Source organism: Acinonyx jubatus, chromosome A1, assembly GCF_027475565.1.
Source record: "Acinonyx jubatus isolate Ajub_Pintada_27869175 chromosome A1, VMU_Ajub_asm_v1.0, whole genome shotgun sequence".
Lineage (NCBI taxonomy): Eukaryota > Metazoa > Chordata > Mammalia > Carnivora > Felidae > Acinonyx > Acinonyx jubatus.
The window spans coordinates 171,673,066-171,699,829 of record NC_069380.1 but is presented as its reverse complement, the minus strand read 5'-3'; the positions used below and the strand labels follow the sequence as shown (position 1 = coordinate 171,699,829).

The following is a 26,764-nucleotide window of genomic DNA, read 5'->3' as shown; positions in this document are numbered from 1 at the left end:
AGAGCCTGACGCGGGGCTCGAACTCACGGACCGCGAGACCGTGACCTGAGTTGAAGTCGGACGCTTAACCGACTGAGCCACCCAGGCACCCCATTCTTCATAATCTTTAATACCACCTCTGACATAAATCAAATTTTTCTAAATGTATGGGTCTGTTTGTAAACCTGCTCTTCTGTCCGTTTATCTGTTTGACTATCTAGTGCCAATACCACACTGTCTTCTTCAGAATTGTCTTGGCTATTCTTGGTCTTTTGTTTTTCCTTTCAAATTTTATTTTATTTTATTATTTTTTAATTTTTTAATATTTATTCATTTTTGAAAGACAGAGACAGAGCACAAGCAGGGGTGGGGCAGAGAGAGAGGGAGACACAGAATCTGAAGCAGGCTCTAGGCTCTGAGCTGTCAGCACAGAGCCCTATGCGGGACTCAAACTCACGAACTGTGAGATCATGACCTGAGCCAAAGTCGGATGCTCAACCGACTGAGCCACCCAAGGCGCCCCTTTCCTTTCAAATTTTAGAGATAACTTCTAAGTTCCTCAGTAAAACCTGCTTAGACATTGAGATGGTACTGAATTTGTATGTCAGTTTGGGGAGAATGGCATATTTATTACATTGCGTCTTCTAATTCATGTACAATGGTATATACTTTCATTTATTTAGGCCTATGTTCCTGTTCTTCAGTATGCTTCCATAATATTTTTTTGCACAGGTCTTGCACATCTCTAGTTAAATTTGTTCCCAGGTACTGCGTTTGTCAGGATAAGCTATGTTATACTGTGGCTTAAGACAAGGTTTATTTCCATTCACACTACTACATGCCCATTGCAGGTGGGGTAGAGGAGGAGGGATGTCTGCATATCATAGTCCTGTGGAGACACAGGCTGACAGAGTTGCCATTATCTTGAACATGGCCATGAGACAGACACATCAGAAGGAAAAGAAACCTTTGGAGTGTCTGCATCCAGAAAGGCCCAGCCCAGGAGTAATACATGTTACTTCCTCTCATAATTTATTGGGCAGAATTAATCACATGACTCCACCTAGTCATGGGATTCAGGAACTACAGTCTACCATGTATCATGGAAATGTTTGGCAACCCACAAAAATAACTACCACATAATAAATAAACTTTTTTTTTTTAAAGGGGGGGTCATCTGGGTGGCTCAGTCAGTTAAGTGTCAGACTCTTGATTTCAGCTTAGGTTCTGATTTCATGGTTGTGGAATCAAGCCCTGCATCGGGCTCTGTACTGAGTGTGGAGCCTGCTTGGGATTTTCTCTCTCCCTCTCTTCCCCTCTCCCGCTCACATGCATGCTCTCTCCCAAAATAAGTAAACAAATGTTTAAAAAAATAACTACCACCTGTAGTGTGTGTGTGCATATGTGCACATGCATGTGTATACAGATATATACAAACACATTCATATACATGTATATGTTTTTTGTGTTGATATTGTATGGATTGCCTAGAATTTTGCCCTAGATGGCATAATTCATATAGAATATAATATGAATGATTTCCCCTGAAGTTGTGAGATGTGGGAGTTATACAACATGAGGCTACTGTTGTTGAAGTATTAAAAAATGTAATTTTTATATCCAACAACCATGATAAATGCTCTTATTCTGATATTTATCTATAGATTCTTTTGAGTTTTTCATGTAAATAATCATATTATTCATGAAGGACAGTTTTATTTTCTAATTTTTACAATTTTTATATCATTATTTTCCTGCATTGCATATACAACATTGGTACACTGCTGAATAGAATTAGCAACAGTAAGCATCTTTGATGTGCTTCTGATTTTACAGGGAATGTTTTCAGTGTTTCAGTGTAACGTTTACTATATGTGCTTTGGAAATAACTTTTAATAGATTAAGTATGTTTTCTTCTATTTCTACTTTGAGGGTTTTTTTCCCCCTCTTTTTAAGAATGGATGTTGAATGTGTTATCAAATGCTTTTTGGCCTCTTCACATGATCATATGATTTTCTCCTTTATGTGATGAGTTATATTCATTGATTTTTTTTTTAATGCTAAGCTAGCTGTGATTCCTAGGTAAACTCATCTCGGTTGTGCTGGATTTAGTTTAATAGTGTTTTGTTTAGAATTTTTATGTCTGTGTACACAAGTGATATTGACTTATAACATTTCCTTCTTTCAGATTTTGTATCAAGTGTATGCTAAGTCATAATAGGAGTCAGAGGTAGCCCTTCATTTTTTGATACTCTCAAATAACTTGTATAAAAGTAGAATAATTTTTTCCTTGAATTTTTAGCAAAACTAAACAGATGATTTCTAAAATCACCTTGACCTGGAGTTTTTTGATGGAAAAAAATTTCAACTACTGATTTATTTCTTTATTGGTTAAAGGACTATTTTGATTTTTTTCTTTCTTCTTGAGTCAACTTAAAAATGTCTTTTCATGAAGGAAAATCTCAAACATGAAAAATTTAGCAAATTGTATAATGATCCCCCATGTACCCATCACCCAGTTTCTTGAGTCAGTTTTGCTAAGCTTTATTTTTCCAGGGATTTATCTGTTTCATCCAAGTTCCCAAGTTTTTTCGACATAAAATTATTCATAACATCTTCTAATCTTTTTTGTCTTAAAAACATCTGTAATTTTGTCCTATTTTCATTCTTAATATTGGTTATTTGTGCTTTTGTTCTCAAATTTCTTCTCAGATGTTTGCCAATTTTAATAATCTTTTAGAAGAACAACCTGTAACATTGTTGCACTTCTCTGCTGTGCTCTCTGTTTCATTCATTTCTGCTCTTATTTCCTCTGTTCTGCTTTCTTTGGGGTATTTTTTCCTTTTTCTGCTATCAAAAGGTTTGTGCTTAGCACGTTAATTTTCTTCCATTCCACTTTTCTAATTAAGTGTGTAAGTGTACATTTTTTTCTACATAGTGATTCTGCATGCCACATTTTAATAACTGGTATTTTTGTTATTGTTCAGTTCTAAAATTTCTCTAGTTTGTGATTCCTCCTTTGACCTATTTGCAGTTATATGGAGTTTTTCCTAGTTATTCTTTTGTGCTGCTTCCTAGCCTAATAGTATTTTGGCCTGAGTGATAATCTTTTTGACATTGACTAAGATGTACTTTGACTCCTGGTTTGTGGTCAATTTTTGTAAATATTTCGTGTGATTGTGAATATCTATTCTGAGTCCTTCAGATGAAGCTTACTAAATGTGTTCAAATCTTGGGGTACCTGGGTGGCTCAGTCGGTTAAGTGTCCAACTCTTGATTTCAGGTCAGGTCATGATCTTGCAGTTCATGAGTTCAAGCCCTGCGTCACGCTCTGCACTGACAGTGTAAAGCCTGCTTGGGATTCTCTCTCCCTGCCCCACCCCACCCCCTCTGTTTTTCTCTCTGTCTCTCAAAATAGAAACTTTTAAAAAAGTGTTCAAATCTTTTGTATCAATAATAATTTTTTTGTTTGAGTAATCTATCAATCCAGAAAGACATGTAAAAGTTTCTTACAATGACTGGATATTCCTTTTTCTCCTTGTATCTGTTTTTGCTTTATGGAGACTGTTATTAGGCATATAGTTTTAAAATTATTATATCTTGATGAAATAAGTCTTTTATTGTACAGTAGCCTCTTTATCTCTAGTAACACTATTTTCCTTGAAATCTAGTTTGTCTGACATTAATATAGGTACACTGGCTTTCTTTTTGGTCAGTTTTTCTTGTTATAACCTCTCCCGTGTTTTTACATTTGTATATAATTTCTCACTTTTATTAGGTTGGTTGATCAGAGTATCTAGCTAGCCCTTCTGATCAGAAATGGAACTTTTTTTTTTAAATACTGGATTTACTAATACTTCATAGAGAATATTTGCATTCATATTCATCAATGAGATTGATGGATAATTAGGCTGTTAATTTTCATCCACACTGAGACAGTTTTGAGAGTTGAAGGGAGTACAATATTTTAACATGTGTATGGCACAGAGATTGATTTTAGTACCATGGGCAGGTGTCATTAGGGTTTATGAAGTACCTAATCATTTTGGCAAGGAATGGAGGTAAAGATAGGAGGTTTTCCAATAATGAACCTAGTTAGGGCTCAGACTTACACTGTTGGTTTTATAACTGTTATTGCATTACTCTACATATCTGACTATAAGGTAATTATATATTGAATGAAGTTGTACAGAGAAAAAAGGAAACGGACCTGGGTTTGAATGTGTGTGTCTGTGACTTAATTGTATAATCCTTAGGTAATGACCTAACTCCTCTGAACTCCATTTTCCCCATCTGTGTAATGGAGATTATAAGGCCTACCTGACAGGGATATTGTGAAAGTTAAAGATACGTGCAAGCACTCAACATGTTCTTAGCACATAGTAGATTCTCTTATGTTAGCTTACCTTCTTTAGTTTCTGTTGTAAGTAAGTTGCTTTTCCAAACAAAGGTTGCTTTTTCCCTTGTGACTTAAGGTTGCAATCTTCCCTACTACTCCCCTATTTACCTTGGATCAGAAAAAATTTCCCACCATGCCCTCCGTTATATGCATGTGGCATTTGGATCATTTAAGATGGTATAGAAATTGACAGATTGACAGTAGCAAAATTTTGACCAAAGGAAATACTAATGCTTATGGTATATAAAATGTATAAATTTTCAGTGAAGTGAAAAGGTAAAATATGATTATCCTTAAAAGCTCAGATGCAGATCTTCTTAGATAAAGCAAAGGCTCCCTACTTGACCACTTATATTCTCATAATATTTTAACAGGACTTCATTGACTTAACCAGAGAAACCAGACCAAGGGCAAAGGATCGCAATGGACTCTGTGTGATTGACCTGACAAGAACTGAAGAAGAAAATAGACCTATTGCCACTCTTGACTTGACCCTAGAACCTGTTGCTCCTTCCCAGAAGGAGCCAGCCAGTCTTCAGACATGTGCCAGCCTCTCCAGCAAAGAGGTGATGGAAGGGTGGGTAGACAGAAGCTCTCGGCCTGCAGCACGGAGAATCATTAACAGCGATCCTGTGGATTTGGACCTTTTGGAAGAAACCGCATTTGAAGGTCCACAACCTCCTACATCCGTCAGTGGGGACTCTATTTATGCAGCAGAGCCAAATTGCAGCTCAACTGCATTTAAAGGTGACCTTGGCTTCTTGGCAAGCCTACAGCTATCTTCAGATGTTCACTCCCATTCCCCAGCAAGCAATAATGGTAGCAGCAGCAATCAGAGGGCACCCTTGCCAACCCCACAGCAAGATGTGCCTTGCCCACCACAAGCCTTGCCATGCCCACTGCGAGCCTTGCCATGCCCGCTGCGAGCCTCACCCTGTCCACCACGAGCCTCCTCGTGCCCACCACGAGCCTTGTCATGCCCACCACAAACCATGCAGTGCCAACTACAAGCTTTGCCTCACCCGCCTCAAGAAGTTCCGTGCCCTCCTCAAGAGACGCCATGCCCTCAGCAGAAGGTGCCAAGCCCACCTAAAGACTCATCGTGGCGACCTCAGTACTCACCCAGCCCACCTCAAGACTCACTGTGCCCACCTCAATACTCTCTGGGCCTACCTCAAGATGTACCAGGCCCACCTCAAAACATATCATATCCACAAGATGTGGCACACTTACGGGATATGCCACAGTCACTGGGAGATGTGCCACAGTCATCAAGAGACACACCACAGTCGCCAGAAGACGTGCCACGGTCACCAAGACATGTGCCACAGTCACCAGTAAGCATGTCACAGTCACCATCAGACATGCCACAGTCACCAGCAGATGCGCCACAGTCACCAGAAAGCGTGCCACGTTCACCTGGCGAAGTCCCACACTTCCCAGGAGATATGTTCCGTTCAGCTGGAGACATGCCTTGCTTGCCAGGAGACATGCTACACTCACTTGGAGATTTGCCTCACTTACGACAAGACTGGCCTGACCCTCCCCAAAATGATATACAGAACCATGACATCCCTATGGATGTCTCAGCTCCATCTTCTCCAAGGTCCTCTCCCAGTCCACAGTCTCCACAGTTTGAAACTTCCTTAGAGAAAGTTCCTTGGCTCTCTGCTACAGAAACACCAGCTAGAAAAGAGAGATCACTGTCAGAGCCTGCTAACCCCGAGTCTGCCCAGGTACAAGCACGAACACCACAAGGTGGGTTATACAGCAGACCATGCCTGCATAGACTGAAGTACTTCTTACGACCTCCAGTGCATCACCTCTTCTTCCAGACACTAATACCAGATAAAGACACAAGAGAGGTGAGCTAATATGTCTTCCCCTAGGGATTAGGTGTCCTTTGTATAGGCCTAGCATAAATATGCATGAAAGAACAGGCCCAGTATAAATTTGATATTTTTATCTTTCCTCCACTTGTGGAACCATCTAGTGTAGTCAGACCTGGGTTCAAATTTCGCCCCCACAGTGAAAAACTGGCACTGTAGAAGTCACTTTACCTTTCTGAGCCTTAGCTTCTTTCCTATATGTAAAATAGAGATAAAAACATACCTCACAGGATCATTAAATGACATAACATATGTAAAAGTGTCTGTTAGAGTGTCTGGCTCATTATAGGTCTTCATCAAATGCTTCTCTTCAATTCCTATGCCTTTCCCTTCCTGATGCCCTTATTACAGCTCCCAAATCACAGAAATAGTGAGACCCTTGACACTTCAGTGCTTCCAGAATTATTACTTTCTGACTTTTGAGGAGGAAATTCAGTTTTAAGATTTTAATGGGAGGGGTGCCTGGCTGGCTCAGTCAGTTAAGCAACCAAGTCTTGATTTCAGCTCAGGTTATGATCTCACAGTTCATGAATTCGAGCCTGACCCCCTTCCCACCCCATCGGGTTCTGCACTGACCGTGCGGAACCTGCTTGGGAGTCTCTGTCTCCTTCTCTCTCTGCCCCTCTCCTCTTCATGAGTGCATGCACACTTCCTCTCTCTCTCTCTCAAAAATAAATAAACATTAAAAAAAAAGATTTTAATGGAAATGCTACTTCCCATTGGTCTTTATTAAGCTGTGAGAACTAAACCAGATGCTTTTCTTAGCAGATGTAAGAAAAAGTTTGTGGCTAGGTTTTACAATATGAAGCTATTTTTTCATCATCTGTAACCATATTCTCAATGTTAAGAAGACTGGCTTGAGGGGCACCTGTGTGGCTCAGTTGGTTAAGCCTCTGACTCTTGATTTCAGCTCAGGTCATGGTCTCATGGTTCATGAGGTCAAACCCCAAGTCAGGCTCTTCACCAACAATGCGGAGCCTGCTTGGAATTCTCTCTCTCTGTCTCTCTCTCTCTCTCTTTGCCCCTCCCTGGCTCAGGCTCACTCTCCCTCACAATAAATAAATATATAAACCTTAAAAAAAAAAAAAAGACTGGCTTGAGGTAGTCCATGAATTCAGAAGGTGCATTCTTGGAGCAATGAGGAATCCCATGTAGCCTGTATCAGGCATTCACATCGATTTGGCCTTGAAGATTGAATTTTTTTCTCTCATTTTAATTGTTGTTGTATCTTCTAATACGTTTTATGTCTTCTCTTTCTGAATGACTCTCCCTAACTACCCTAGCTCATTCTCTTTATTCCTGTGGGTTTGCCTCAGGATGGTGATATATCAGTCCATTATCAAGAGCATTTGGAGGACTTGAGAGAGTTTGTGTTTCCTTAGTCAAGGCCGTAGTGCTTTGTAAGTGCTGCACAAAGTAGCGAGGGCGCCAGTAGATGCAAATGGGACACCACATCCCCTTTCTGTGTAAACACAGGTTGGATTATAAGATGGCAGTTAGGCCAAACAAAGGGGATTTTTCTTCCTCATCTTTATTTCTTACCTTAAAGAACTTCGGCCATCTAGAATCCATCTGTAAATCTTTTTGGTCTCTCCTATTATTTCTTTTGGGCTTTTAATAAGTACTTCTTCAACCAGGTCGTTTTCCCCCCAGAACTTCTTAGCCAGTCCCCACGCTGCCTGCCGCCTACCAGCCTTTGGCCTTAACTCTCTGAGTCTTTCTTTGTTTACTCTAAAATAAGTCATAATGCTCATATCATAAAGTTGTTTGACCTAAAAGTAAATACATAAAGCACAAAGCCACCTTTCAAGGCCTAAAGAAATACTTTATAAGTCTTAGTTCCCCTTAAGTATATGGGCATCAAAAGAATTTGTAAACTTTATCTGCTGTAGATGTCCCCATTTGTAGGCAAGAAATGCATAATATAGGTTCAAATATAGGTAAAGTGCCTCACATGTGAAATAGTCACAAAAGCAATATTGTTTGTTCTTCTCTTCTCTGGCTCTTAATTTTCATTACATGACATGTACAGTATTGGTCTCTGATCAGTGGGATAAAGGGTTACCCTTAGGTGATTTGAGGCATAAGGAAAGCTAACTAGACTTCTCCGGAAGATTTTCTGGAAGGACAATTCTAGTCATCACTGTTTTACTGTCATATATAAGCTGTCAGACCTTTGGTTGATGTTTTACATTTAATACTTGGGGTGCCTGAGTGGCTCAGTCAGTTGAGCATCCAGCTCTTGATTTTGGCCCAGGTCATGATCCCAGGGTCATGAGATCAAACCCCACATCGGATCCGCACTGGACATGGAGCCTGCTTAAGATTTTCTCGGGGCGCCTGGGTGGCTCTGTCGGTTAAGGGTCCGACTTCAGCTCAGGTCATGATCTCGCGGTCCGTGAGTTCGAGCCCCGCGTCGGGCTCTGTGCTGACAGCTCAGAGCCTGGAGCTTGTTTCAGATTCTGTGTCTCCCTCTCTCTCTGACTCTATCCCGTTCATGCTCTGTCTCTCTCTGTCTCAAAAATAAATAAATGTTAAAAAAAAAAAAATTAAAAAAAAAAAAGATTTTCTCTCTCTCTCTCTTTGCCCCTCTTCCCCACTCGTGCGCATGCTCTCTCTCGCTCTCTCTCTCTGTAAAATTAAAAAAATAATAATAAAGTAAAATAATAAGTTTACTACTTATTCTCAGATTTTAAAAATAATACTTGCTGCTCAGTTGCCTTTTTATACATAGGCATTTAAAATCTTTTAATGGGGATTTTTAGCAAAAATATATTTATTATTATTGGTTTTGTTGTTGAGAGGTAGTATGAATTTAGAGGGTAGATATGGGGTTACACCACCCATGTGTGAAACCAGCTTCTGACATTTGTTGCATAACAAGTCCTTACTCTCTAAACCTCAGCTTCCTTATCTATATAATAGGAATAATAATAGTAGTAGTAGGGTTGTGAGAATTAAGATGAGGATAAGTCAAATGTTCAAAAATTATCGTCATTGTTATTATATTCTGATGTCAGAAAACTTTTTCATGTTTTTCCTTTTGATTCTGAAAGTAATATGTATCTATTATGGCAACATACAGAAGAACGTATAGAGGCAAAACATCTAATTCCAGCACCCCAGATAATAGAAAACCACTTTTCACATATTCTCTCCCAGTCTTTATATACATACTTTTGGGAGGTGGGAGGGAAGCAACTTAACATTTACTGTTAACAGTAAATCAATAAAACATATTTAAAGCATCTTCCGGGCCACCTGGTGGCTCAATCGGTTAAGCGTCCGACTTCAGCTCAGGTCATGATCTCACAGTTCGTGAGCTCTGTGCTGACAGCTCAGAACCTGGAGCCTGCTTGGGATTCTGTGTCTCCCTCTCTTTATCTAAGTACCTGATAATAGTATCACAGCTACCCTATCTTCCCACCTTCACTCCAAAATCTACTTAGGCTAGCTCTTGACTCTTTTGTACTTCTTTTCTGTGCTTTTAGCACAGATGAAATCATATTATATGTAGAACTTTGAATTCTTATTTTTTAACTTAATATAAGTATTTTTCCATGTCGTTGAAAGTTTTTTAGATAAGGCTTTTCAGTCTTTTTATTTTTTATTAATTTTTCAAATGCATGGAAAATTTTGCTGTCTTGAATCTGTTTCAGATCCTGTGTATATATGTCTATAGAAACCTGTTCTTATTGGTTTATTTTTATCTCTACAGAGTAAAAGTCAAAAATTAGAACCCATTCCTCATCGAAGACTAAGAATGGTAACAAACACCATTGAAGAAAATTTTCCCCTGGGGACTGTGCAGTTTTTGATGGACTTTGTGTCACCCCAGCATTACCCACCCAGAGAAATTGTGGCTCACATCATCCAGAAAATCCTGCTCAGTGGCTCTGAGACCGTGGATGTACTGAAGGAGGCCTATATGCTTCTCATGAAAATTCAACAGTATGAACCTTTGATGTTGGTGAATCTCCTAGAGAATCTGGACTCAGGGCACATCTTTCTCTTGCCTGAGCTTGATTGAGCTAACCAACTAGAGAGCGTGACTTAGTGTATTAGTGTTATTTGGATTACAACTAATGGGAAACCCAATCCAAACTAGCTGTAACAGCTGATAAAAGAGAATTTAATTATTCATTTTACTAGAAGCCTAGGAATAAGACTTAATTCAGTTCAGAATGGTTACCAGGATCCATTTTCCTGCTTTGCTTCTCTCTTGAGGCTCCACGTAGTAGTCTTCTCAGCCTCCAGCTTTTATGAGAGAAAGCCCACTTCCTTTATAATCACACAAAAGTTCTGAAATTTAGTCTTGTAGGCTTTAATTGCAATAACATAGGACATGAGCCCATTTTTGAACCAACCACTGAACTGAGGAATAGAATATCATGATTGGCTCAATATACTTCATGGGCTGGGATCCTGGTAGGGTAAAGCTAATGGGCTAATAGCAATAAAGAGCTGAGTTCTTCAAGGCAAAATTGGGGTGCTAATGTCTTCCAAAAGAGAAGTGAATACTGGGTAGCAAAAAAACTGAAGTTCTACTACCATCAGATGTCATGGTATCATATCAAAGGATAGACAAAAGCAGTGAGGATAAGAGGAGGTTTTTTTGTTTCTGTCATCTTCCAGATCCCATCCCTTCTTCCACTATACCCTCTAGAATTCTAATTGATGTCCCTTGAATTTCAGGCTACATCCAGCTAATGCCAAGACAGTGGAGTGGGACTGGAAGCTGCTCACTTATGTCATGGAGGAAGAGGTAACATAACAATTATGAGGGTGTATCTTTTGCATAGGAAGTTTTAACTAGAAACGAAAGTGATGACAAAATCTGGTAGTAAAGTCTTTGCCATTATTCCATCCTTATATTCCCACCCTCACCAAAAAACTCCTTTTGAAATGGTATGTGCTGTCTTCCAATTCGAAATTGAGTACCTTCACTTATCCCTCTCCTTCTTGAGATCCCATTGAAAATAATAGTAGATGAATAGTGAAAGATATAAGTCCATGGCAATGAAAATAAGGGGAAGGGCAATAGATTTGAATGAAAACTAGAAGAACTAAAGGAAATGTAAGTGTTGACTGGTGAAGCTAGGCAGAGAAAGCCATAGGCTGTAATGCATCTAGAGGTGGCTGCAGTCAAGGAGAAAGGAAATCTCCCTTTAGAGTAAAGAGGTTTTCAACTCAGAAACACAATATATACAAGAGGGTTAGAGTCAGATGTGGGCTGTAAATCTGTTGAAAGTTTGCAGATAGAACTGACAGTCTTTCCATTCTTGAGTACAGAAAGTTCAGTCATCAGGTTACCTACCCTTCAGGCGAAAAGTCAGAGGACTTATTTTCTAAAGACATTGAATGAAACATCCGTCATAAACAAAGGCACCTAGTATAGAGTTGGTGCTGCAGAAAAGAAGTCTTCTGCATTCTGACTTTTAGGGATCCCTAAATGGCCAGCATTCTGTCTGCTCACCCAGAGCACTTGGATGGAACAAATTATTTTCAGCTTAGAATTCCATACTCAACAAAACTATTATTCAAGTATGAGTGTAAACATAAAGACATTTCCAGACATGTGGGAACTTGAAAAAATAGCCTCACACCCATTTCTTCAGTTACCTAAAGGTATGCATCTAAAGAAGAAGGGATTAAGAAAGAGGGTGGAACAGGATCTAGGGAACACTAGATCTAATCCAAGAGAATAATACAGAGAATTCCTAAAATTATGGTGAATAGTAGACCTACAAAGCAGTCAGTCCAGATTGGAGCAGAATAATTGAGGGCTTTAAGAATGATCTGGGAAACATCACCTAGATGATAAACAAGCTCCAGGCTATTGTTCTCCATGGAGACGCCAAATTAAGAAAAACATATGGACCAGAATACTTTTGTGAAAACTCTGGAGATCAGTTGAGAAGCCTCAGTACCCAGGAGAATGCATAATCGAGAAGGGGCTCAATGAAAGGAGTAGGAAGATTTGTGTTATTTGGTGTGCCCATGCCCCTCCCTCGACCCTGCTTATCATGGTGCAACTGGAAGGAAACTTCACATGCCCCAGCTCCTCCCTCAAGATGGAAACAAAAAAGTGGACCTGGCTTGTTAGGGAGCTGCCCAAGGGAGAGTTGTTTTCTCACCCGACTCAGATCACTGATGGGAATAGTGGTATAGTTTGGAAGCTGCTGAAAAGAGAGGTGAGCACTGCCACATGTTAGAGCTGCAAGGAGTATGCACTTCCACAGGCAGGTACCAGGGAAGCAAGAGATTGTGGCTCCTGAGACAAAGGCAAGCCATTGGGAAATTAAGACAGATAAAAGCACACACTCAGTGCAGAGCCTGACGTGGGGCTAGATCTCACAACCATGAGATCATGACCTGAGCTGAAATTAAGAGCTGGATGCTTAAATGGTGCCCCCCGACAAAAGAGTATTTTTGAACTATCTTAAAAATGTACAAGGAGCTAAAAGAGAGCAGAGATAGACAACTAACTGCAGCATGAAAATTATGTGTGAACAAAATGAGAGTATTAAACAAGAAACTATTAGAATCAAACATATTCTGGACCCGAAAAGTGTAACTGAATTGAAAAATTCACTAGAAGGATTCAACAGCATGCTTGACCAGGCAAAAGAAAACTGTCAATGAACTTGAAGACAGGTCATTTGAAATCATTGAGACAGAAGAGCAAAAAGAAAATACAATGAAGAAAGTTGAAGAGAGCCTAAGGGACCATGGGACATTATTAAGTGGACCATGTATGTATTATGAGAGCCCCAGAAGAAGAGAGAAAGGGGCAGAGAGCTTACTTGAGAAAATAATGACCCCAAACTCCCCAAACCTGAGGAAAGAAATGGATATACAGATTTGTGAAGTTCAACTCCAATGAAGTTAAACCAGTGACCCACACCAAGACACATTAAATCAAGTGTCAAAAGTTAACAAAAGTTAAAGCCAGAATCTTGAAAACAGCAAGAAAAAAGTGGCTCACCGCATGCAAGGTTTTTAGCAGAATCTTGCAAGTCACAAGGCAGTGGGATGATATATTCAAAATGCTGAAGGAAAAAAAGCTCTTATCTGGCCAAACTATATCTGGCCAAACCATCCTTCAAAAATGAGGGAGAGCAGCAGGAGAGAAGCAACACATCACATACAAGGTCTCAATAAGATTATCAGCAGATTTCTCATCAGAAATTTTGGAGGCCAGAAGGTAGTGGGCTAATATATTCAAAGTGCTAAAGAATAAAACTCAGCCAAGAGTTCCATGTTCAACAAAGCTGCTTTTCAAAAATGAGGCAGAAATAAAGACCTCCCTAGATAAACAAAAGCTGAGGGAGTTCATTTCCACTAGCCCTGCCCAGCAAAAAAAAAGCCTAAAGGGAGTCCTGCAGAGTAAAATGAAACACTGAACAGTAACTTGAGCCATATGAAGAAACAAAGATGTCAATAAAGGTAAATACATGGACAATTACAAAAACTATGATTGTAACAACAATTTATAATGTTTGGTTTTCTATATGGTTAAGTGACTAATACAAGTTTCATAATTATTAGTCTAAAAGCCAGTATTACTATAACTTTGAAACACCACATTTTGCTTTCTATGTAATGAAAGACACTAATGCATTTAAAAGAATTATTAATTTGTTTTGTATGAAGATGTAGTTATGTGACATCAACAACCAAAACAGTAAGGGACAGAGCTGTAAAGGAACAGTTTTTATACGTTATTGAAGTTAAGCTTGTACAAATTCAAATTAGAGTATTTTAACTTCCGAATATTAAATGTAATTATGATGGTAACCACAAAGACAATAGCTAGAGACACAAAAGGAAGTAACAAAGGAATTTAAACATTTCACTACAAAAAATCAACTAACAACAAAAGACAATAATGCAGGAAATGAGGGACAAAAAAGCTATAAGGCATGTAGAAAACAGTACAATGACACAAGTGCATCCTTCCTTATCAGTAATTGCTTTTTATTATTTTTTAAAGTAATCTCTACACCCAACAGGGAGCTCAAACTTATAACCCTGAGATCAAGAGTCACACTCTCTAGGGTGAGCCTGGGTGGCACAGTCAGTTTAGCATCCAACTTCAGCTCAGGTCATGATCTCACAGCTCATGAGTTCGAGCCCTTTGTTGGGCTCTGTGCTGACAGCTCAGAGCCTGGAGCCGGCTTCTGATTCAGTGTCTCCGTCTCTCTCTGCTCCCACCCCACTGATGCTGTGTCTCTCCTTCAAAAATAAATAAACATTAAGAAAAAAAAAAGTCCTATTCTTTACTGACTGACCCTCTTTCCTTATAAGCAATTACTTTAAAATGTAAATGTAAATGGGGTAAACTCTCCAATCAAAAGACACAGATTGGCATGATCCAACTACATGCTATCTACAAAAAACACTTTAGATCCAAAGACACAAGTAGATTCAAAGTGAAAGAATGGGAGAAGATATTCCATGTAAGTAGTAACCAAAAGAGCACAGGTGGCCGTACTAATATGAGACAAAATAGATAAGTCAGAAAATGTTACAAGAGACAAAGGAGGACGTTATGTATTAATTAAAAGGTTCAATACAACCCTGAGATACAACAATCATAAATATTTACGTACCTAATGACAGACCATCAAGATACAAGGCAAAAACTGATAGAATCAAAAGGAAAAATAGTTCTTTTTAATTTTTTTTCTAATGTTTATTTTTGAGACAGAGACAGAGCATGAGCAGGGGAGGGGCAGAGAGAGAGAGGGAGACACAGAATCTGAAACAGGCTCCAGGCTCCGAGCTGTCAGCCCAGAGCCCAATGTGGGGGCTCGAACTCCCACACCGTGAGATCATGACCTGAGCCAAAGTCAGACGTGCAACTGACTGAGCCACCCAGGCACCCCAAAGGGAAAAATTGTTCTATATTAATAGTTGGAGACTTCAATACCCAGCTCTCAATAATGGATAGAATAACCAGAATGGAAGATAAGTAAGGAAAGAGAGAAATTAAGCAACACAATAAACTAACCAGATCTAATAATTATATGCAGAATAGTCTACCAACAACAGTACCCACCTTCTTCTTGGTGCACAAGGGGCATATTCCAGGAAAGACCTTATTTTAGGCCATGAATTAAGTTCCAATAGATTTTAAATTTTTAAGTTTATTTATTTTGAGAGAGAGAGGGCAAGCAAGGAAGGGACAGAGAGAGGGGGATGGGGAGGATCTGAAGCAGCTCCATGCTGTCAGGGCAGAACCTGATGCGGGGCTCAAACTCACAAACCATGAGATCATGACCTGAGCTGAAACCAAGAGTCAGACATTTAACCAACTGAGCCACCCAGGGCCCCAAGTCCCAATAGATTTTAAAAGATCTCATAGCAAGTATTTTCATTCTGTGAAACCAGCACCAACCTGATACTAAAACCAGATATAAACACTACAAGAAAACTGTAGACCAATAAATATCCCTTATGAACGCTGATGCAAAAATCCTCAGCAAAATACTAGCAAACCAAATTCAGCAGCATATCATATGGATTATACATCATGATCAAGTGGGATTTATCTGGGAATACAAGGATGGTTCAATATAAAAAATCAGTCAATCAAATACACTATATTAACAGAATGAAGGACAGAAACCACCTGATCATCTCAATTGATGCAAAAAATGCATTTGACAAGATTCAACACATTTTCATCCTAAAAACTAGGAATAGATGGAAACCATCTCATAAAAACCCTATATGGAAAAACCCCAGCAAACCATATTCAATGGTGAAATACTACAAGCTTTTTCTCTAAGTTCAGGAATAAAGCAAGAATACCTGCTTTTGTCCCTTCTATTCAACATAGTATTGGAAGTTCTAACCAAAGCAGTTAGGCAAGGAAGGAAATAAAAGACATCTGAATTTAAAGGCAAGAATTGTCTCTGTTCATAGATAACATGATCTTATATGAAGAAAACCCTAAAGATTCCACACAGAAAGATTGTTACAGCTAATAGGCAAATTCAGCAAGGTTGCAGGATACAAAATTAACACACAAAAATCAATTGCATTTCTGTGTCCTAACAATCTCAAAACGAAATTAGGAAAACAGTTCGGTTAACAATAGCATAAAAAACAATAAAATACTTAGAGGTAACCTAACCAAGGAGATGAACAATTTGCACACTGAAAATTATAAAACATTGCTGAAAGAAAATGAAGACATAAATAAATCGTAAGACATCTCATGTTCATAGGTTGAAAGATTTAATATTGTTAAGATGTCAATAGTACCCAAAGTAATCCACATATTCAGCACTATCCCTAACAAAATCCCAGCAGCATTTTTTTCAGAAATAGAAAAATCATCCTAAAATTCCTATGGAATCTTAGAGGACCCTGAATAGCCAAAACAATCTTGAAAAAGAACAAAGTTGGAGTATTCATACTTCTTGATTTTTAAACATATTACAAAGCTACAGTAATCAAAACAGTGTGGTAATCTCATAAAGACAGACCTACAGACATGTGGAGTAAAATGGAGAACCCAGAAAAAAAAAATTGTGAATATGATCAAACGATGTTCATCAAGGGTGCCAAGACCATTCAATGGAAAAAGATAGCCTTTTCAACAAATGGTTTTGGGAAAACTGGATAGCCATATGCAAAAGAATGAAGTTGGACTCTTATCCAATACCATATACAAAAATTAGCTCAAAATGGATCAAAGATCTCTTACATCATGCCAAAAACTATAAAACTCTTAGAAAATATAGGGGAAAGCTTCATGACAATTGGATTTTACATTTTTCTCTGATATGACACCAAAGATACCGGCAAAAAAAAAAAAAAAAAAAAAAAGGCAAAAATAGGCAAATGGGACTACATCAAAGTTTAAAACGTGTGCAGCAAAGAACACAATCTGGAATTAAAAGACAGTCTATGGAATAGAAAACATTTTGTTATTTTTTTATAAAGTTTTTTTTTCACTTTTTTTTTTTAAGAGAGATTTCACACATGCACAAGCATGAGCAGAGGAGGGTAGAGAGACAGAGAAACAATCCCACACGGGCTCTATCCCACAACTGTGAGATCACAACCTAAGCCAAAATCGAGTCGGGCACTCGACCAACTGAGCCAATCAGGCGCCCAGGGGAAGACATTTTAAAATTGCATATCTGATAAAGGGTTAATATCCTGAATACATAAAGAGCTCCTTAACTCAACAACATTTAAACATTTTATTACAAAACTGACAGAATTAAAGGGAAAATTGAACAACAAATAATCTGATTTTTAAAAGGGCAAAGGAGGGGCGCCTGGGTGGCACAGTCGGTTAAGCGTCCGACTTCAGCCAGGTCACGATCTCGCGGTCCGTGGGTTTGAGCCCCGCGTCAGGCTCTGGGCTGATGGCTCAGAGCCTGGAGCCTGTTTCCGATTCTGTGTCTCCCTCTCTCTCTGCCCCTCCCCCGTTCATGCTCTGTCTCTCTCTGTCCCAAAAATAAATAAACGTTGAAAAAAAAAAAATTAAAAGGGCAAAGGACTTGAATGGCCATTTCTCCAAAGATGATATACAAGTGGCCAACAAGCATATGAAAGGATGCTCAACATCACTAAATCACAAAGAATGGCACATCAAAACCACAATGAGATATCATCTCACACCCATTCAGGATAACCACTATTAAAACAAAATTTTTTAACAGAAAATAAGTCATGAGTTGTGGCAAATTTGTAGAGAAATGAGAACACTTGCCCACTGTGGGTAGGATTATAAAATTGTACAACCACTGTGGAAAACTATATGGTGTTTCTTCAAAAAATTAAAAAAATTATTATATGATCCATCAATCCCACTTCTTCCCACATGCATATACGTGTAAAAGAATTGAAAGAAGTGTCTTGAAGAGATATTTGCACACCCATGTTCATAGCAGCATTATTCACAAAAGCCAAGAAGTGGAAGCAGCCCAAACGTCCATCCATAGATGACGAGGTAAACAAAATGTGGCATATACAGGTACAGTGAAATATTCTGCTTTAAATAGGAAGGAAATCCCATATGCTACAACATGGATGGTACCATAATGAGGGTATTCTACTAAGTGAAATAAGCCAGTCATAAAAAGACCCTGTATAATTTGACATACACAAAGTATCTATAGCTGTCATTAATATAAAAAGCAAATAGAATGTTGGTTACCAGAGGCTAGGGGGGAGGGGGAAATGGGACATGATTGTTCATTGTGTGTAAAGTTTCATTTTGCAAGATGGAAAAGTTCATGAGATCTGTTGCACAACTACGTGAATATACTGAAAAATGATTAAGATAGGGGTGGCTCCGTTGGTTAGCATCTGACTCTTGGTCTCAGCCCAGGTCTTGATGTCAGGCCCCGTGTTGGGCTCCATGCTAGGCATGAGGCCTACTTAAAAAAAAAAAAAAAAAAAAATACAGGGCCCCTGGATGGCTCAGTCGGTTAAGCATCCGACTTCAGCTCAGGTCATGATCTCACAGTTTGTGGGTTTGAGCCATGCATCAGGCTCTGGCTGACAGCTCAGAGACTGGAGCCTGATTAGGATTCTGTGTTTCCCTCTTTTTCTCTGCCCCTCCCTTATTTGTGCTGTCTCTCAAAAATAAAAAATAAATGGTTAAGATAGTTAAGTTTATGTTATATGTTTTTTTTACCACAATTTTAAAAAGAAAGTAGGCAATAACAAATGCTGGCAAGAAAGTAGAGATACAGGAAGTCTGATACATTACTGGTGGGAATGTAAATGGAACAGCCACTGTCGAAAACAGTTTGACAGTTCCTTTAAAAAATTAAACATAAACTTATCATATGACCCAGCTATTCAGCTTCTAGATACTGACCCAAGAAAAATGAAAATATGTGTCTAACAAAGGCTTACATGTGAATGTTCATAGCAGCCTTATTCATAATAGCCAAAAAGTGGAAACAACCCAAATGTCCATCAACAATTGAATGGATAGGGGCACCTGGGTGGCTCAGTCAGCTGAGCCTCTGACTTTGGCTCAGGTCATGATCTCACAGTTTGTGGGTTCGAGCCCCACATCAGGTTCTGTCCTCACTGCTTGCTCAGAGCGTGGAGCCTGCTTCAGATTCTGTGTCTCCTTCTCTCTCTGCCCCTCTCCCGCTCACGCTTTGTCTCACTCTGTTTCTCAAAAATAAATAAAAGTAAAAAAAAATTAAAAAAACAATCGGATAAACAAAATGTGCTATCTTCATACATGGGAATGCTATTCAGTAATTAAAAAAAGTGCTCTTGATATATGCCGTGACATGGACAAACCTCAAAAAATATTAAGCTACATAAAAGGAAGCCACTTACACAAGGTCATATAGTGTATAGTTCTCCGTATATGAAATGTCCAGAAGGGCAAATCAGTAGAGCCATAAAGTAGAGGAGTGGTTGCCTGGGGCTAGAGATGGGAACGGGAACTAACTGTAAATAGGGATGAGGGATCTTATTTCAGTTATAAAGATATTCTAAAAATTGGTTATGGCCATGGTTACCAAGCTCAGTAAATTTACAACAAATCATTGAATTGCACATTGAAAGTGGTTGAACTTATAAGGGTTGTCAATAAAGTTGGTTTTTCTTTTTTTAATGTTTGTTTATTTTTGAGAGAGACAGAGCCTGAGTGGGAGAGAGACAGAGAGAGAGGGAAACACGGAATCTGAAGCAGGCGCCAGGCTCTGAGCTGTCAGCACAGAGCCCGATGTGGGCGTCAAACCCATAAACTGCAAGATCATGACCTGAGCCAAAGTTGGGCGCTTAACCAACTAAGCCACCCAGGCGCCCCAAAAAAGTTGTTTTTAAAAATGAAAAAAAAAATGGGAAAGAAGGATATTCTCAAGATTCAACACCATTCTTGAGGAGTTAAAAGAGGTAAAGTGATAATTGTAGGCAATATAGGGAGGATAAAAAAGAAACTTTAAGAAAATCAAAAAGCTTAACAAGAAAGAAATTATTTTCTTAGTGTACTATATGGATTTCCAGTGTAGTAAATAATTTTAACATAGTCCTCATACTGTAAACACTATTTAGTTATAATATTTAGAATCAATTTATATATAAAACAAAACAATTTTAGCCTTGACAATGGAAAGCCCTAGATGATAAAGATTAAGAAGTGAAAAGGGATAGGATCTCTGAGTAGTAGGGCTTTTATAGTATCTTTATCTTATAAAATTGGGTGTCAAGAGATACTATCTGTAGATGATGGAACATAAATTGAGATAGTTATTTTAGGAAGAGAAATGGGGAAGTGGCATAAGTGAATTAAATCTTTATCTAACACAGCAGAAGCCAATAGATAATGTCTAAAGTTGATAAATCAAGAAGTAATGATATGAGCATTTTTTAGAGATGTTTAGAGTAACTTTCAGAAGAGTAAAATTTCACTCTAGGGTACTGCAGGGGGCAAGCAGTAGTGGAGAGTGGTGTTAGTGAAAGACTTTCATCATAAATCTAGCATAATTACTTGATTTTAAAAAAATTTGCACCAGAGTGCCTGGGTGGCTCAGTTGGTTAAGCATCAAACTCTTGATTTCGGCTCAGGTCACGATCTCGTGGTTTGTGAGCTCAAGCCCCACTTACACGTTGACAGTGCAAAGCCTGCCTGGGATCCTATCTCTCTGCCCCTCTCCAGCTTGTGCACACTCTCTCTCAAAAATAAATAAACTTTTAAAAAATCATTTGCACTAGTTAATGAGGATTAGAAAAAAATATGCACATTGGAAGACAAAGTTATCACATCCTTACCTATTTATTTATTTATTTTAGAATTTTTTAACGTTTATTTATTTTTGAGAGACAGAGCATGAGTAGGGGAGGACCAGAGAGAGAGGGAGACACAGAATCCAAAGCAGGCTCCAGGCTCTGAGCTGCCAGCACAGAGCCCAATGTGGGGCTCAAACCCATGAACTGTGAGATCATGACCTGAGCCAAAGTCAACACTCAACTGACTGTGCCACCCAGATGCCCCTCTCACCTCTTAAAAAAAAGAAATCATACGTGCTTACAATGGTTATTCGTTTTCCTGCTTACTAAACTGTACCCTAGTCCATGAGTTTATCTTCTCAGAGTATATACCAACCCCCTGCTGTTTGAAAAGTTCCTAAAGAATCCAGAAACAGTTTGGGGCCTTATTCTTTGAAGTTTGAAAGCCCGAGCTCCTGGTCCTACGTCACAGCACTTGTCTCCCAGTAAAGGGAAATCAACAAATGGTGCATGTCTGCTTGGCATGTCACAGGTACTTATACTGGCTTTTGTATACTTAAAATTATCACCACTTAAATCAAGAGACAGTGAAACTCAGAAGGGCAGTTGAATGAGTATAGATCTGGGTTTAAAACAATCAAACAAAAATAAATACATAAGATCTGTGTGCCATCAAAGCCCATGCTCTTTACCTACAACAGTTCAGCTTTCTCAGTTAGAATCATTTCACCTGTAACAGAAAACTCAACTCAGACTTGCTTAAACAATAAGGATGTGAATCAGCTCACGTTACTAGAAGTTCAGCAGTGGTATGAACATCATGACTGCTTGATCCAGCAGCTCAACAGGATCATATAGGAACCAGTTTTTGTCTCTCTATTCTGATACCCACAGTTTGAGGTTTATCCTGAGACTGATAGTCAAGTTTAGTGAGAGACGACTTGTCATGGCTATCTATCTCTTAAAATTAGAAAGTCTACAGTCCTGAGCCTCCAGGCTCTGGGATTGCCCTGTTTTCCCTCTTTTAAAACAACCTCGATTGCCTGCTCTCTCTCAGGAGCTTCTCTTTTAGGTACAGACATACTTCGTGATGCATGGCCTTTGCTTGGACTTCATATTTAGGAGAGCCGAATGCTCACTCATCAGGAAATTGAGAGGAAATACTTCTCATTTTTTCTTCTACAGGGGCAAAATCTACCTGGGAGAGTCCTTTTTCTGCGTTATGTGGTACAGACCCTGGAAGATGACTTCCAGCAGATCCTGAGGAGGCAACGACAGCACCTGCAGCAGTCCATTGCAAGCACTGTGCTGTCCTGTGACAAGCAGCCCCACAATGTCAGGTAACTAACTAGCACCTGAGCTCAGGGATGTTAAGAAGTAGGAGCCATAGGTGGGCAGCTACTCAAGGCTGGAGAACATCAAATGGATGAGGTTTCATAGTCACACAATAATATAACAGGGATAGCTATTAAAACTATAGACAAGGAGTGCCCGAGTGGCTCAGTCGGTTAAGCATCTAACTCTTGATCTCGGCTCAGGTCATGATCTCACAGTTCGTGAGTTCCAGCCCAGCATCAGGCTCCATGCTGACAGTATGGAGCCTGCTTGAGATTCCCTCTCTGCCTCTTCCATGTGCACACACTTTCTCACTCGATCTCAATATAAATAAATAAAAACAAAAAAAATTATAGATGATCCTAGAGGCATCTGTGTGGCTCAGTCAGTTAAGCATCTAACTTCAGCTCAGGTCATGATCTCGTGGTTCGTGAGTTCGAGCCACGCATTGGGCTCTGTGCTGACAATGCAAAGCCTGCTTGGGATTCTCTGTCTCTCCCACTCTTTCTCTGCCCTCCCCCTGCTTGTACTGTGTCTCTCTCAAAAATAAATAAATAAACTTAAAAAAAAAAAAAAAAAGAACTACAGACGATTCTAAAAGAAAATCTCTCTGTACCAACCATGTGTTGAGCACCACAGCCTTCATGGTTTTTGGTTTTTCTCAAGACTGTCAGACGTCCTTTGGTGTATTTCAGAATTGTCCAGACAGCCTCAGGAGATCTAGGGGAAAACCTTAACTTGCATAAAACTTTTCACAGCTTTTATAAACCTAGATTTATTTCCATCTCCCTGAGTACCTCAGGAGAACTCTCATTTGTCACTATTAGTTTCTAAAAAGTAATATAATAGGTCCTGAGGCTAACAATAAGGTACAAGATGGTAGCAAGCATGTATTCTTTTTTTGTAGAATCAGGGCAAGTGGGAGCTTCTGGAAGCTTCAGGACAGGGAACTACTATATCCTTATATATGAATAGGAGAAAATGTGATTTCTAGGGTGGCAATCTCAGGCTGGAATTTTCTTCCTGGAACTACAACTCGTGGGTTCTTTTGTTATTTTTAATTAAAAAAATTTTTTTGTGTGTGAGACAGAGAGACAGAGTGTGGGGAGGGGCAGAGAGAGGAGACACAGAATCCAAAGCAGGCTCCAGGCTCTGAGATGTCAGCACAGAGCCTGATGCATGGTTTGAACTCACACACAGTGAGATCATGACCTGAGCTGAAGTCGGACACCCAACCAACTGAAGCACCAGGCGCCCCCCATTTTTTTTTAAGTTTATTTATTTTGAGAAAGACAGCACGAGTGGGGAGGTACAGAGAGAGGGAGAGACAGAGAATCATAAGCAAGCTCCATGTTGTGTGCAGAGCCCAACATGAGGCTCGAACTCGTGAACTACAGGATCACAACTTGAGCAGAAATCAAGAGTCGGATGCTTAACCAACTGAGCTACCCGGGCACTCCAATCCTTACTTTTTTTGGAAATGGTTTTCACCAAGCTAGTGTACCAGCATCCTTTTTTTTTTTTTTTAACAGCATCATTGAAACTCTTCCACTCATATTTACATTCTCATATGTTCTTGTATGTTTGTTAAAAATAGTTTTCTATAGGCCAATATGGGATATTGACTGTTATAACTACTTTAATAAAAAAAAACAAAAAAGAGGAAGCTTCATACTGTTTTGAGCATCAGTCAGCTTCCCCCCTTAGTTTGCATGCCCATACCCATTTTCATAGATGTGGCATTTTCTGTAAAGTTTAAATGTTAATGATTATAGAATAGAAAATCAGTAAGTAGATCTACAAAGAGCACAGGATAGTGTAGTTAGGTAGTTTTTTGTTTTTTTAATGTTTTATTTTTTATTAGAGTGAGAGCATGGGCGGGAGAGGGGGACAGAGGATCCAAAGCAGGCTCTGTGCTGACAGCAGTGAGCCCAATGCAGGGCTTGAACTCACAAACCGAGATCATGACCTGAGCCAAAGTTGGATGCTCAACTGACTTAGCCACCCAGGTACCCCAGCATAGTTGGGTTTTAAATAGAAAAATAACAATTTAGGGACACTAAATATGGATCTTAGATTGAGGTTATGGTTACACAGATGTATATATATCTATTTACCAAAACTCATCAAATAAAAATCTGTGTGCAATTTATTGTATATAAACTGTACCTCAAAGATGAGGGCTTTTTTTTTATTGAAGTATAGTTGACACACAATGTTTATCAGTTTCACGTATACAACATAGTGATTCAACATCTCTATATATTATGAAGTGTGGCCACCATCTGTCACCATACTACACTTTTATAATATCATTGACAATGTTCCCCATGCTGTACCTTTCATACCTGTGACTTATTCATTCTATAACTGGTAGCCTATACCCCCCAGTCCCCTTCACCTATTTTACTCATCCTCCAAACCCCTGCCCTCTGGCAACCACCAGTTTGTTTTCTGTATTTACAAGTCTGTTTCTTTTGTTTGTTTTGTGTTTTTACATTCCACAAATAAGTGAAATCATATGGTATTTGTCTTTTTCTGACTTACTTCATCTAGTGTAATATCTTCTTGGTCCATCCATGTTCTTATAAATGGCAAGATCTCACTCTTTCTCATGGCTGAGTAATATTCCTTTGTATGTATGTATGTATGTACATACATATATATATCACATCTTTTTCATCCATCCATCTATTGATGGACACTTAGGTTGCTTCCATGTCTTAGCTATTGTAAATAATACTGCAGTAAACATAGTAGTGCATGTGTCTTTTCAAATTAGTGTTTTCATTTCCTTTAAATACACACTAGTGGGATTAGTGGATCACATGTTTTTTTCTGTTATTAAATTTTTGATGAACTTCCATACTGTTTCCCCAGTGGTTGCACCAACTTACATTCCCAATAGTGCAGGAGGAGTCCCTTTTGTCCACATCCTTGCCAGCACTTGTTATTTCTTGTCTCAAAGATACGAGGTTTTAAAAGTCAGTCTCTATATTACCCTGGTCTTACGGGGTTTTCTTTTCTTTTTTAACTGTGCATACAAAGAGTAAACTAGTTCTACAAGGTTTAAGAAATACACTAGTTCCCAGGTTCCCTCACCTGCATTTTTCTTTTCCACAGGGGTAGCTACTTTCCACTCTTTTAAGTGATTTTTTTTAATATTTACCTCTGTATGGCTAAATAACATGTTTATGTTGCTAATTCTTGATTTTTCATTATTAGCTATTATCTATTGACTTTCCACATGAAATAAGAGTAGTTAACTCTTTTTCCTCCCTACCTCCTCCTGGGCACACACATGTTTCCCTGCCCCCATGCTATTAATTTATTTATATCATAATTGTGTTCAGATCAGTATTCAATGTTTCTATTGTTACGACGATGTATGCTAGTCAGAGTTGAGCCAAGTCCTAAATAAACTATGATTATTTTTCCTTTAATTCATACCTTTGTGTTTCCTTACAGTTAATAATTGCCTTATTTTTAGTTCCACTGTATTCTTTTTGCATATTGGAAGTCAACCCCAAATTCTCTATTTGGTTTAAATCTCCCCTCGATGTTTATTTGCACTGGGTCGTCATATTCTTGAAGATCTGTGGTGGAACTGTTTGACCTCCTTCAATCTGGATTAGTTGTCCTTTTTGCCAGCTTTTATCCTAAATGTGAGAATTTCCTTTGTTTCCAAAAGTTGGATCTTTCCTTTATTTGTCCTGTGTCTTCTCTTTATTGGTTTACTCCCTCATTTGATGGATCGGTCTCCAGTAGCTTCTTAGAAAGGGATGTGGAAAGTAAAATTTTGAGATGTTATATATCTGAAAATATTTTATCTTCCTGTATGTTGACTGATAACTGAGTATAGATATTTAGGTTAGCAATAACTTTTCTACAGAGTACTGCAGGAAATCTTCCATTGTCTTCCACATTTGCTGTTAAAAAGTCATAACTACCTTGATTACTGATTCTTTGTATATGCCCTAATTTTTTCCTCTGAAAGTTTTTAGAATCCTATTTTTTTGCCCAGTATGCTTGTTGTAGGTCTGTATTCATCCATTGTTCTGGGCCTTCAGTGTGCCATTTCAGTCTAGGAACATCCTTCATTCCTGGAAAAGAGTTTTTATCTCTGCTATCATGTTTTTAATTTCCAAGGGCTCCTTTACTTTGTCTCTAAATGTTTCTTTTTTAAAATAATAAATATGGGACACCTGGGTGGCTCAGTGGGTTAGGTGTCCAACTCTTGGTTTTGGCTCAGGTCATGATCTCATAGTTTCATGAATTTGAACCCCGCATCGGGCTCTGTGCTGACAGCGCAGAACCTACTTGGGATTCTCTCTCTCTCTCTCTCTCTCTCTCTCTCTCTCTCTCTCTCTCTTTCTCTGTCTCTCCCTCTCCCTCTCCCACTCCACCCACTCCACTCACCCTCCCCTGCTCACAC

At 39.0% G+C, this 26,764-nt stretch overlaps 1 protein-coding gene across 3 annotated transcripts in view; it reads left to right on the top strand.

Moving 5' to 3' along the window:
- Positions 1-26,764, top strand: part of SIMC1 (SUMO interacting motifs containing 1) — a 79,642-nt gene that overhangs the window by 29,776 nt on the left and 23,102 nt on the right. For 2 of the 3 annotated variants that reach the window (XM_027034935.2, XM_053226281.1), the window contains exons 2-5: positions 4,753-6,243; positions 9,986-10,233; positions 10,963-11,032; positions 22,180-22,334. In XM_027034935.2, coding sequence (XP_026890736.1) covers positions 4,753-6,243; positions 9,986-10,233; positions 10,963-11,032; positions 22,180-22,334 — 1,964 coding nt within the window. The remainder of the gene's footprint in view (positions 1-4,752; positions 6,244-9,985; positions 10,234-10,962; positions 11,033-22,179; positions 22,335-26,764) is intronic. The other variant, XM_027034942.2, reaches the window with a different exon arrangement.